The sequence below is a fragment of the Cydia strobilella genome, chromosome 27 (genome assembly GCF_947568885.1).
Source record: "Cydia strobilella chromosome 27, ilCydStro3.1, whole genome shotgun sequence".
NCBI lineage: Eukaryota > Metazoa > Arthropoda > Insecta > Lepidoptera > Tortricidae > Cydia > Cydia strobilella.
Genome location: NC_086067.1, coordinates 8,110,623 through 8,123,948, shown reverse-complemented (window position 1 = coordinate 8,123,948; position 13,326 = coordinate 8,110,623). Strand labels below are relative to the sequence as shown.

Sequence of the window (13,326 nt, the reverse complement as noted above, 5' to 3'; positions counted from 1 at the left end):
TGACACACACACTATTTCTTTCCTGCTAGGATGGATAAAATAGACACTTTTCCTATTTTTTTGCATAAGTACTATTTTTTTAGCGTGAAGAATATTTTTAAACACAACAATTTCCTCATTGATTCCTTAGGGTTACCTAGGTGATGTGAAAAGCAGTATGTGTCACATGGTAGCAAAATTGTTTCCACCTTGGGCGTCAACACTTGATTCTTTTGCTCCCTTGTGACACAATGTACTATTAAGCGTAAGTGTCATTGTAGATTCAGTGACAGGTACCTACATAAATAGACCTTACTTAACAAAGACACTTGTTAATTCCGACCTCACTCCTTTCGTAATGATCTACATCCATTTATTAACGTTTGACTTTCTTTATCTGACTAAGAGACATATAAATAAGAATTACAGTCAATTTCAGCCTTAAAAAGTTGCGTTGGACACTATTGTTGTAAATGTACCGAGCGATGATTTAGTCTGTCTAAGCTGGTCTAAGCTAACTCAGCATCGACTTTGTTAAATGTCATAATGACAGACATTTAAAATTTTTATTTGTACAAATAGTTTGCTTTAACCTAGGGAAGAGCGGTGCCTCCCGACACAGGCAATTTTTTGCTTACCGGGCGGCTCCATCACCTAAATCATGGCAATTTGTGTTTAAAACAAATAAAGATTTTTGTATTTTGTATTTGTATTTTGTAAAAAAAAAATGATGACAATCGCACTAAAAAAAACTCTGTATGACATTGCAAATGCCATCTTATCTTAGCTTATGGTTTTCGGGAGCCCTTGCGGATACACTTGGACACATAGGGATCTTTTGTGCAGTTACCCACTAGGAAAGATCCGTCAACTAATACTCAAGAGCTTTTTCCACCATCGCCACGTGCCGGATGATGGAGCTTGCAAGCGACATACAAATTTAGTTTTGGTGCGACTATCTCTAAACATCTTATTTAGTACAGATAAAAAAAATTAAGATTTTTGACAAGTTTTGAATCGTATCTGCTACTTTTGCACTACATATAGAATTATAAGACAAAAGGCTATCGGTTCATCAATCTTTTATCTCCATTTTTGTCTACCGGATTTTGAAAGAAATGAATACTTATTTATTTATAATTTTCTTAAACACTGCATAAAAAAAAACTTTTTTCGTATCTCGATTGATGTGAAAGATCTTACATATACGTCATACTTATACGAAATCTATTTTACATATTTGGGTTCGCCTTTGACGTCTCAAACAATTTGTCTAAGGTTTTAATCCATACGTAACTTTGTATGCATATTGCCATTCTTTATTATTTACCTGTCTCACTAAACTGCAAGGAATTGAGTAAGGTTATTGATTGTCTGCAAATGTAACAGGTAAAGTTTTTTGCCGAAAGGTTGACTGGAAGCGTTTAAGTGTTGCGTTGCGTGTAAGACCGGGCGGTTCCTTCGTTTTTTGTTCGTTATTGTTTTCTGTCATATTTCCCGGTAGCTAAGATGATAGCTGTAATTTTATTACATTTGATAATCTTAACTAAACGTTACTTATTATAGGTAGCAATATTACGAGTTGCAGAACATTCTCGAAACTATAGGAATATTCTCGAAAGTTTCTGGAAACTTTTACGAGAATTTAAAGCAAGTTTCCACTCAGAAATACTAATGTGGGAGCTATTCAAAAAAGTATAATTATTAATATTAAATCACATATAAATTAGACAGGCGGAAGAAATATCTAATAAAGCCTGTTTTTATTAAGAGCCCATCAACGTGCTCGCTAGCGCCACGCCATAATTGTGAATTTTTAAAATTAACGATAGATATTAAAAAAAAAAAGTAAAAAATGTTTATTGAAAAAAGGGGGCGGCTACGTACTGTATTTCGTATTTAGGTACCTTTTGAATACATTATAATTAAAATCGATCTATGAACTCAAAACAAAAACGGCCGTTTTAAGAGCGAGACAGCAATAAACAACTATGTGCGTACGATAGAGATAGAAAATGGCGGGTCTATGTACGAAACTATTCTTATCGTCCTCACTTTATCAAAAAATATTATTATACCTACTTAATAAGGGTTTTAATAAAAAAAACTTTTATAGTTTGTTTATAATTATTTCTGTATGTATTTATATCTACTTGTCGTCCTTTTTCTCCTCTTCTTCCTCTTTTTTTTCTTCTTCTTTCTTTTCTCCATCTTTATCTTCTTCCGCTTTCTTTTCTTCATCTTCCTTTTCGTCCTCTTTCTTTTCTTCTTCTTTCTTTTCCTCACTATCTTTCGGAGGCTCCTGCAAATCATCAACAATGACAACGCGCAAAGCTTAACACAGATGTATGTATGTATGTATGTAAACACTTTATTGTACAATACTATACATAAGACAGATTACAAACATAATAAAAACAAAAATATATACAATGTACAAAGGCGAACTTATCCCTATATGGGATCTCTTCCAGTCAACCTTAGTGCAATTGAGAATGAAACAATAAACAAATCAAGATAGACAACACTTATGAATAAAAAGTAAATAATGGTTTAGGTTTAAGGTATTATGGATTAGGAATAGAAAGTAAACAAATTGTACTTGAATCGTTGAAAAATTGGCTATGTATACAGACATGATCTGGCGTCCGTCGGCTCGTTGGGTGGACGACATTCGGAAAATTGTGCGTCACTTTTGGATGAGATTAGCTCAGGACCGGGACAATTCGTACTCGAAGATGCCTAAGATGCTCAGCAGTGGGCAATGAAAGGCTGATCTGGATGGGCTGGTGGTAAAATATTCCGTATACAGTCCGAGACCTCACGCAGGGTTAGTGTCTCCACCGCCCGGTTCAGGACCGGTTCCGTGAATTAGCTCAGGACCGGGACTGGCGTACTCGAAGAGAGACCAATGCTCAGCAGTGGTCGATGAAAGGCTGATCTGGATGGGCTGGTGGTAAAATATTCCGTATACAGACCGTGACGCCTCACGCAGGGTTAGTGTCTCCACCGCCCGGTTCAGGACCGGTTCCGTGAAATAGCTCAGGACCGGGACTGGCGTACTCGAAGAAAGACCAATGCTCAGCAGTGGGCGATGAAAGGCTGATCTGATGGGCTGGTGGTAAAATATTCCGTATACAGACCGTGACGCCTCCCGCAGCGTTAGTGTCTCCACCGCCAGGTTCAGGACCGGGATTGCGTACTCGAAGAGACCAATGCTCAGCAGTGGTCGATGAAAGGCTGATCTGGATGGGTGGTAAAATATTCCGTATACAGACCGTGACGCCTCCCGCAGCGGTCGTGCCTGCTCCGGCTGATTCCGTGGACTTTCCTGCCTCCTCGGGGTTCTGCGACTTTGTTGTCCATGAGCTGGTGGTAAACAACGTTGTTATAATAATTAAATAGCCTGGAAGACTGGAGACAACCAGGAAAAGCAGGTCACTGGTGGAAAGAAAGAGAAGGGGCCGCAGTCCAACTTGATGGTTAGTATCGCTATCCATCAAGGTCCATGATGCCTTAGAAGTCGCAAGGGATCGGAAAGCCTGGAAACGTCACGACCCTCAGCCAGGAGAACGAAGCAAGTAGGAAGGATAATAATTAAAGTGTCTTAAGCCACCTTAAGCCTACTCTAATATATCCATCCTAATATTATAAATGCGAAAGTGTGTTAAATTACCTCTTTACCGCTGGACCGATTTAATTAAAATTTATGGCATAGAGATAGTTTGAGTCCAGGATAAGGACATAGGACATAGATAGTTTTTATCCCAGAATTAATGCTTAAAGGGGATGAAAAGGGGAGTGGAATTTTGTATTGAGAATCAATAACCGGCGCTAAATCGATTTGGAAGAAACTTTGCATGAAAATAGTTTAAGATTCGAGGAGGGACATAGGATATTTTTTATCAATCATCATCATTATTGTCGCAGGCATAAGCTAATAGTATATTGGTAAAATTATCACACCCCGGGGTTTTGGGTGCGGGAATGAATGTAGGTAACATTGTTTGTTGTTGTTGTTGTTGTTGTTGTTGTTGTAAAGTAAATCAAACTTAGAATTAATAAAAAAAATGCTGCAAATATTGTGCAATAATGTGCAAAATGTGCAAAATATGCTTCGAAATGTTAAAATAGTTTCTGTTTTTTCTTCTTCTTAGGTAGTCCCTAATTTATTGGATTAAGGTATAAATACAATAATAAGACTTACAAACTATTTTTAAAATTAAGATTAGTGTTTTCTTTTAGGCCCTGAAAATAGTTATTTGTGCAACAAGAGAGGAAAGTTGGTTTTTCTTGCGAGTGTTTATCGCTACGCTCCAAGATTCTAACTTCTTTCTCTCTAACTCGCTTCGCTCGTGATTCAATTATAGAATCTTTCGCTTTCTCGGGACTCAAAAACACGAGATGTAAAATAACTAGCTCTCGTGTTGCACACATAATTTTTTACCCTCGGCAGTGAGAACATATTAAAGGTTAAAATGTATTTCGAATTACACAGAATAATAAAGAGAAAAAAAATTAATAATAAAAGTATGAAGTGGCAGTTCATGGCCTTCACTAAATTAAAAAGCTACTTTGTTTCACTCCCTGGAGTGAGGAAAGTCGCACTTTCTTCACTTCCTAGAGTGAGGAAAGTCGCACTTTCCTCACTCCAGGGAGTGACGAAAGTAGGCTTGTTCGAGCTGCTGAGGTGAAAAGATTATGAGCGTCACGACTCCACGGCCCCAGGGTCTCTACCGCGCGCTTTGGGGTTTCAGCCGCTGCCGCTGCCCCGCCGGCTCTCTGAGACGTGGCGGCTAGATGGGACGGCGCTAGGGTATCCACACATGTGGCAACCCAGATAAGTGGCCGTCCCATTAGCCAGGGGATTAGCAAGATTAGCACTTACCGTCGTCGCGCGCCAGGCCAGGTGGTTCTAACGCGGCCGGCACGCGTTTCTGTTTTTACAGTTTTTACCTATTTTTTAACTGGTGAAAACCATTCCCGCACCTAAAACCCCGGGGTATGATAATTATTAGGCTCACTATGTAGTACGAGGTGTGGACGGCATTTTTCGCAGACTGATTGCGCGCGTCTCCATTATTTCCCTGCAAACACATGAAAAAAATTAAAATAGAAGAGCGAAGATATTGGTAAAGTCTGAACAAGGCCACTCTGCATAATATTTGCAATGACATAGTGTACGGCATTGACCGGTCATTCTCAAAAAATATGTCTGCGGCCTAATTGCCGAGACCCATATATTTTCATACAAAATGTATGAAGAGAGTCGTGACAATTAGATGCGACCGCAGACATATTCTCAAAGAAAGACCATGGCATCATGAAAATTCCTATGAATGTTCACCTTCACTTTGTTTTATTCAAATCTGTGCGAAGTTAGACAAACGCTACACTTGTTACAACGTGATGATACATGTAGACGACAATGTTGAAATCTGTACCTTTTTCAAGCTTTTTTGCACATAGCGCAAGAGTATGGTTTTTCTCCCTTGTGGACTCGATTATAGACAAACTACAAGCAATTTTTAGTTTGATTTTATTATTGACATACCGTAATCACCTGACAGTGACCCCTGAGGCAGACGGACTTCGTTAGGATTGGAGATGTAAAAAACAAAGTTCAAATCTGTTCAAGCTTTTTTGCACATAGCGCAAGAGTATGGTTTTTCTCCCTTGTGGACTCGATTATAGACAAACTACTAGCAATTTTTAGTTTGATTTTATTGACAGTGACCCCTGAGGCAGACGGACTTGGAGATGTAGACAACAAAGTTCAAATCTGTACCTTTTTCAAGCTTTTTGCACATAGCGCAAGAGTATGGTTTTTCTCCCTTGTGGACTCGATTATAGACAAACTACTGACAATTTTTAAAGTTTGATTTCACTAATTGGCTTACCTTAAGAGCCTGACAGTGACTCTAGAAGCAGGCAGGCGGGCTTCAACCGGGTTGGAGATGTACACGACGGTATCATCTGTCACGACCTCGTCTTGGGGTGCGTTAGTCATTTTATCGTCGTATTGGACCATGTCGTCGTAATAGAAGTGGTTGGGGTGGTCCTGAGCAGAGACAAAAATATACAAATACAAATATACTTTACAGTACATATGGTAGTTTACCGTACTAGTGCGATAATTAGCACATTACGTAACTATGTCGAAAATTGATAGGGTCATATGTACTGTAAAACGTTGTACGATACATGTGCGAATAGGTAATTCGCAACTCGTGTCTCTTATTATTTAATTTATCGCGACTCGTTCGAATTTCCTATTTTTCGCACTTGTATCGTAATGTACTATTATTGTACTGTACATAAAACAATTTGTACACAACCTCAATAGAAGAAAATACTAGGTACAAAGAATATAAGTCGGACCAAGCTAACTGAGCCTGGCATTTGCAATGACAAAGTGTGGTGATGCCATCATTATAATAATCGTTTTCATAGTTTTATTTCATGAGTAACTATCGCGGTAACCGAAGACAATATTATCATTATAATGTCAAACTTATGAAAATATGACGTTTGTAATGACAGTTCCACACTTTGTTCTAATATTTATGCCGGTGCAGAGTTATTAGTTTAGACGGAGTCTATAGCAACTCAAGAAGAGAACCTTCAGTTGTCGAAACCGGAAAATAAAAAAATATTGTATGTAATTTTAATAACAAGGCTTACGAGAGAAGAGACAGGAGACAGACATTAAATATGGTAAAACGGTAAAATTTGGACATGTTTCGCTCCATAACGAGCAGCTTCAACGTGTGAACGCATTGGCGGACCGACGCAGACTGTCTTCATGGGTAAATTTTACTTGCTCTTACCTTACCCCAGCTGGGGAAGAGTTCGAAGGTATTCTTCCCAGGGGGGAGGTCGAAGCGGCGGGAGGGAGACAGCGCGCGGCGGATAGCTTGCCGTGCTTGTCGCGCATCCAACACCTAACACAAGGTACAACTATAAGCTAAATAATATCACGTAACAATACTTAAAACAAAACTACAAATCTTATTAATTTGACGACCGGTCTGGCCTAGTTGTAGTTGGTAGTGACCCTGCCTGGGTTCGAATCCCGGTAAGGGCATTTATTTGTGTCATGAGCACAGATATTTGTTCCCGAGTCATGGGTGTTTTCTATATATTTAAGTATTTATATATTATATATATATCGTTGTCTGAGTACCCATAACACAAGCCTCCTTGGGCTTACCGATGGGACTTAGTCAATCTGTGTAAGAATGCCCTGTAATATTTATTTATTTAATGTCCTATAATATTTATTTATTTTAATGATGGATCGTTTGTTATCTGCAATAAATGGAATGGAATAGTGTCCGACCGAAGTTTTGGATTCGGCAGATTTCGGCATTTTTTTTAAATGATGATAGGCAGGCGTTTGACCACGATCCCACCTGATGGTAAGTGATGATGCGGTCTACGGTGGAGCACGCTTACCTATGAGATACCTATTAACTCTTGCCTTGAAGAGCCCCAGATTGTACTCATGCGGAAACACAGACTCGGGCAGGGCGTTCCACTCCTTGGCAGTTCGCATAAGAAATGTGGAAGCAAAACGCTTCGTGCGTATTTTTGGAGTTCCTACCATGAACTGATGCGGGACTGCCATTTGTCTTGTAGTCCGATAAAAATATTTAACGGCTACAACTACGTTGGACACGGGTATGTGGTTAAACTACGTGGACCCGGGTATATCCTTAAACTACGTCCAAAAGAGAGGTACCTATGGGCATTGTGAATGTCGTCTCGCTTTGTGTGGTAGGGCACAGCACAGCGGATGTCATTTTAGATCTAGAGCAGAGCCCAACTGGGGAAGTAGGTACCTCCACCTTACAGAAAACCGCAGCCAAATAACACTAGACCTAGACCCAACTCACAGTGTTGTGTTCCTGCCGGTGAGTAAGGTTGCCAGAGCTCAACGAGGGTGCGGGGTGTTAGGGTCGGCAACGCGCATGTAACTCCTCTGGAGTTGCAGGCGTACATAGACTACAGACGTAGTATAAAACAATATACTTTCGTATTCGGCCGAATGTTCAGTTTCGGCCGAATGTAAGTTAATCAATGAATACTGATGTACCTCCACCAACATAACAAGACGCATCACGGATTCTCTGTCCCATTTTGGCGAGTCCACAAACCCAGCAGGTGCCTTCTCGACCGTCACTGCAACCATGAAAACGATATTAAGATAAGATCAAATACATTTATTGATAAAATTGTACAATTTTATTGCGGACTAGACTAGAAAATCACATGAATAATTTTTGTCATTCATTATTATATGATAGATAGATAAAACGTTTATTTGGATGCTGCAAATACACAATTTATAAATAGGTACATTGCAATCAGAACAAAACTTATGTACTAAATTAAATTAACAAAAATTTTACTTAAACACGAAAATCTAGTATCTAGTAATTAGCGATTCCGACTCAGCTATACGCTCAACTCTATTGAGCAAAGCACTGATATTCTGCCGGAACCCAGATCACGTTACAGTTGGGTAAATATGACGGTGATAAGTATACGGTACTGTAAAAAGTGTGTAGTTGAGTGGTGTTGAAAAGTTCTGAAATATAATACATAAGTAAAACAGAAAATAAGCATACACATAGAAATAAAAATAGAAGTGGCCATAAAATAAGAGTGAGAAAGTATATTTTATTCATTAAATTAGAGCAGGCTCGGTCAAGGAGTTATGGAGCTAGAAGCCTAGAAGCTATTTGTGAGGGGTCTATTCTGGTCAACTCCTTTGCTAGACTAACTTAGATTATTCAATTCCAAAGTACCCGATTATAGCAGGTTAATAATAATAATATTTGTAGGATATTTACCAGTAAGCGGTGGAAGTTTAGCAAACTCTTGAAGGAAGTTCTTCTTATGGTACGCCACCATGCGGTCCAGCCAGCCCTGGTGCACCTTTGAGGCTCCCATGCACGGCAGCAACAGGGTGAGGTAGCTCTGAAATATTCCTGATTTTCGAAAATGGCTCGAGTCTCGAAACATGTTAAAGCTCTAAAATCGCATAAAATAGCCAAGGTAGTGGACAGTAAATCTGGAGTCGTAGCACGGTACGCTTATCACCATGCCTGTCACGTTCTAACAAGTATGTGAGTGCGAAAGTGACGGACTTAGTGATAGGGGAAACCATGCTGCGCGGGCTGGTAAGTATGAAGTCGTTTTATACATAATGAAAACATAAGGGTCATAAAGATAATCACTTCACTACATAGTATAAAACAAAGTCACTTTCTTTAACACTGTTACCTGACAGTTGGTAAAACATTTCCCCTCAGAATAATAACTAAAGCATTTCCCCATGGAGACTACATTTCCCTACTCTTTGTCTCTGTTAATACGAACATACGAAGGATTTAGCGCCTACGCTAATTATATGAGCAATAACATCACAGTGTGTCGCGTGCAAATTCCAACGCCTAATTTCTTTGGACACATTTGACTGTCTATAACTATATATTTATAGGGATGATACATGGAAACGAAATACCAAAAGGAAATTGGCTTTAATTAACTAGAAGTATAATATTGTCTTCGGTTACCGCGATAGTTACTCATGAAATAAAATATTTAGTAGTTTATAGTTTATAGTCTATGATTGCTCATTATTTAGTATGTAAGTATTTTTGCACTTTGTAATTTTTCCTCAGTCACCCGTTGACCACGAACGCTGTAAAGGGTTCGAAACGTCGGGATGAATTATAAATTCAATATACGCGATATAATCCGTTTTCATAGTTTTATTTCATAACTAGAAGTATGCATAATGAATTAGACAGATATAAGACATTAGGTTTTTAAACAAGTATGTCAATATCATAGACAACATACCTACGTAGAATGCAGAAGGAGATTATATATCAAGGGAGCGTGCATAAACTGTAGGGGGCAGCACAGGAGACGTCAGATTTTTGGCGCGAGGCGTAATTGTGTAGTTTATGCTTCCAAAGTAGCCCACAAGATGGCAGCACTTGCTTTGGCGTGAAGTGTCAATGTACATGTGATGTACATATTTATGGTTCCGATTCAGGCCACAAGATGGCAGACCCTCCAATGCGCACGGTCCCTATAGGTACCATATTTCTGTTTGGTAGTAAGAAAGATAGATTTAACTCCGGTAGTACCTAGTTAGAGACTTCTACCAGACAACTAAAAATCATCAAAATGTCGAAACATTACGTCAAAATATGTGTGCAAAGAAATTACGGTTACAAAAAACGCTCTCATGTAGACCTTCCTACACTTTTATAATCGAAAAATATCTAGTCTTCCTAATTTTAAAATTCAGCCATCATTGAAAACTTTACATAAATGAAAAATGTTCACACACGTGCACTTACAATCAACATTGTCTTACAAGCACTTACAAGTTATCAGATGTTAATCAATAACTGAACGTAACGTTCAATATTAATAATTTCATCGAATACCTTAGGGCTGCCACATGCATGCACAATGCGAGCTACATAGGTATCTGAACAGGTCAGTCAGCACCAGAAGACTTATTTATTCATTAACAACGGAAAAATAAATAAACATAATTAAACTTACTAAGTACAGAAACTTTAAGGTAAAAAAATTGCCCAGATCGCCGTCAACGGGCAAGGGCCTGGGCCTGCTGTGAAACACGAAAATTGAAATTTCGTTACCTGCCCCTCTATGACTTGCACAGCCATGGACCCTGATATGATTTTGGCTGGTTTATTTTATTTTTGATCAGCAGGTGACTAAGCTTGCTTATTCTAAACTAAAAATTTGAGTTATGATAAACAACTGCGAAAAAACGACGTTTTCTTAAATCGTCTATTTTTTATCTCTTTGTTAACAAACACCCTGTAACTCCTAAAGTATTGATCGTAGTAGAGTACAAATGAATATGACCTAATTTGTAGAACATTTTATGTAGAACCTTTTGTACGAAGTAATTATAATGCTAATTCGAGATATGGGCAGAAATCTGAAAAAAGGTAGACATATACATAGACATCATTTATTGGTAATTGTAATATTACAGGACACAACTTACATTCCTTATTACCTACCTTCAATATTTCACATAACAAGTTGCAAAATCCAAAAATCCAACAGGCAACAACCCTACACATATATAATTTTACGCTGGTAAATTAAATTAGTTTTATGGTTTAACTCTCGCATTATGATTGTGATGTTAATACTTACTACTCACGATGGTTAAGATTCGCAGGCGTAGGTACAGTTAGTAGATTAAGTTGTTTGGGATGCAATGCATAATTTTGCAGTGGGGGGGGGGGGGGGGTCACCTCTCTCTGCAGCTGACTGTACATAAGTTAGCTATAGCAAAGATAGACATAACTCCGTAATAGATGGATACAGTCTAAGGAAAAAACGTGCCTCGAAAATCACGAAAATTTGATTCTCGATCAGATGGCGCCACTAGTTTTGGCCTACACTCGTATAGAGGGCGTTGGCTGTTTCGTTTGTTATTTATAATTTTAACGCATACCAGTGAAAGAACATGGGTCAAAATCATATAAAAATTATTAATGCAAATAAAAAAATCATTTATCCATATTTAAATACATTTTATCGTATTTTTATAAATATTTATTTTTAGTTTTAAAGTATTTCGACAGATGGCAGTGAATTTACTGGGGTTACAAAATTTACTATGACAGTACCGCTCTAGTATAAGTTACTCTATGGCTATAGTGAAGTCAATAGACATAGTATAGTAGTTAACTAGTTATAGACATGAAACCGAGCGCCCAGGGCATGGAGACTATATAAAGGAGCCAGATCTCTATTAATGAATAGTGATCATCAAAAAACAGTAATTAGGCGGCGCCACCATACACCGAAATACTACCAAATACAACCTACGTAATTTGGTCGGGTTATTTGTTGCCTTATATGGCTTATGTCCCAGAGCCTAACTAGCGCCACCGGAGAGATTAGGAACTATTATTTAAAGCTGAAAGCGGTCACTTTTGCAACAATTCTGCCATAAGAGATGTGCATCCTTTCTATACCATCCATAGCCCAGGGGTAAGAGAAAGACATATGACATATTCATGTATTGATGTGGTATTGATAGGTTAATTTATGGCAGCATAATCCTTTTTCTCTTTCACTCTTATAAATTTCGGTATTTCACCATCGCCTCCTACCTATGCTGCCATAACCCGACCATGAAAAAAAACCCGGTCGGTGATAAGGACAAAGCAGCATGGCACTATTTTCTCTTTCCTCTTATAGGAATCGCAATAAGATTATCTTTCTCTATCAAAGAGTGTCAGGCCATGCTATAGTGAAGCATTTGAAGCACAGTGAAGTCAGTTATGGCCTGTCAAGCAATTTCTGTCAGTAGAAGATTTAAAAAATGTAGGCGCGAAGGGTTATTGTCCAATTATATATTGTCCCATAGAAAATTTAGATGTTGCGCCTTTTTCTACTGACAAAGTGGTTTGACCGGCTATATCTAAAAGATTTTGTTAAGGTTTACAACATTACAATAAAATTTCTCTAAAATGAATATAGTTTGTCAAAGGACTGTCTTATTTCAAACATAGACAGAGAGAATCATACTATCTTTATCTTACACTAGTGTACGCACCCGAAAGAAAAGGATGAGTATAGTTTTTTTTGTTCTTATTTACTGCCAATTTGGTTTGACCAACTATATAAGCATCTACCATGAATCTAGTATAACTGGATCGGTCATGAGGAGTGGGGGAAAATGACCGAACGGAATAGTCTTATGTATCTTTCAGTAGGAGTAGCAGAGAAAGCGCTGTTATTGTTTGTCCTTGTCATAGTTTCACTTTTCCACCGCTGCCACAACCGAGGTTGTGGCAAACAAATAAGTACGTGACATATCATGTTTGTTCGTTGCTTGTTTAATTATCGTTGTTTTGTATGAAATTGTGCTTTCTCTTATGAAATATAGTGATGGTTAGCGTTTTGAATGCTTGAACTTTGATAAAATACTGGTGAATTGTTCTGTAATCGGCTGTAATAGCCGCTCTGAGCAAAAATATGAGATCATAACCTTTCACACGTAAGTACGGTATTTTACACCTTTCTCTTAACGCAATATGTGAGAATAACATCGTAAAATTACGTTACACTCAAAGCAATGTAGAATCAAACGATTTCAATAAAAATATCGCAATTATTTACGCAAATTAACAAAACATTATTTGTAAAATGATCCGCCCAAATTACGTAGGTAGGTAAGAGTCTGAGGTCAGCCATTTTTAAACTTCTTCTTAATTTAGCTGCATAACAATCATGTTAGGGATACCAGATGAAAATATCATAATT

At 38.2% G+C, this 13,326-nt stretch overlaps 1 protein-coding gene across 1 annotated transcript; it reads right to left on the bottom strand.

The window, feature by feature from the left end:
* Window positions 1–2,128: 2,128 nt before the first annotated feature.
* On the bottom strand, window positions 2,129–8,959 carry LOC134753479 (uncharacterized). The gene is made up of 7 exons (XM_063689355.1): window positions 8,838–8,959; window positions 8,078–8,163; window positions 6,810–6,923; window positions 5,880–6,040; window positions 5,004–5,066; window positions 3,123–3,348; window positions 2,129–2,281 (listed from the first exon to the last, which is right to left on the bottom strand). Exons 1-7 carry the CDS (start codon window positions 8,935–8,937, stop codon window positions 2,129–2,131), a joined length of 903 nt encoding a protein of 300 aa, XP_063545425.1. The 5' UTR covers window positions 8,938–8,959.
* Between the last annotated feature and the right edge of the window lie 4,367 nt (window positions 8,960–13,326).

Excerpts from the sequence above, each read along its gene's own strand:
- LOC134753479 (XM_063689355.1), bottom strand. The coding sequence starts at position 8,937 with ATGGGAGCCTCAAAGGTGCACCAGGGCTGGCTGGACCGCATGGTGGCG. Across the intron at positions 8,164-8,837 it reads TAAACTTCCACCGCTTACTG|TGACGGTCGAGAAGGCACCT; the intron begins GTAAATATCCTA and ends TCATGGTTGCAG. Across the intron at positions 2,282-3,122 it reads ACGCTGCGGGAGGCGTCACG|GAGCCTCCGAAAGATAGTGA; the intron begins GTCTGTATACGG and ends GATGATTTGCAG.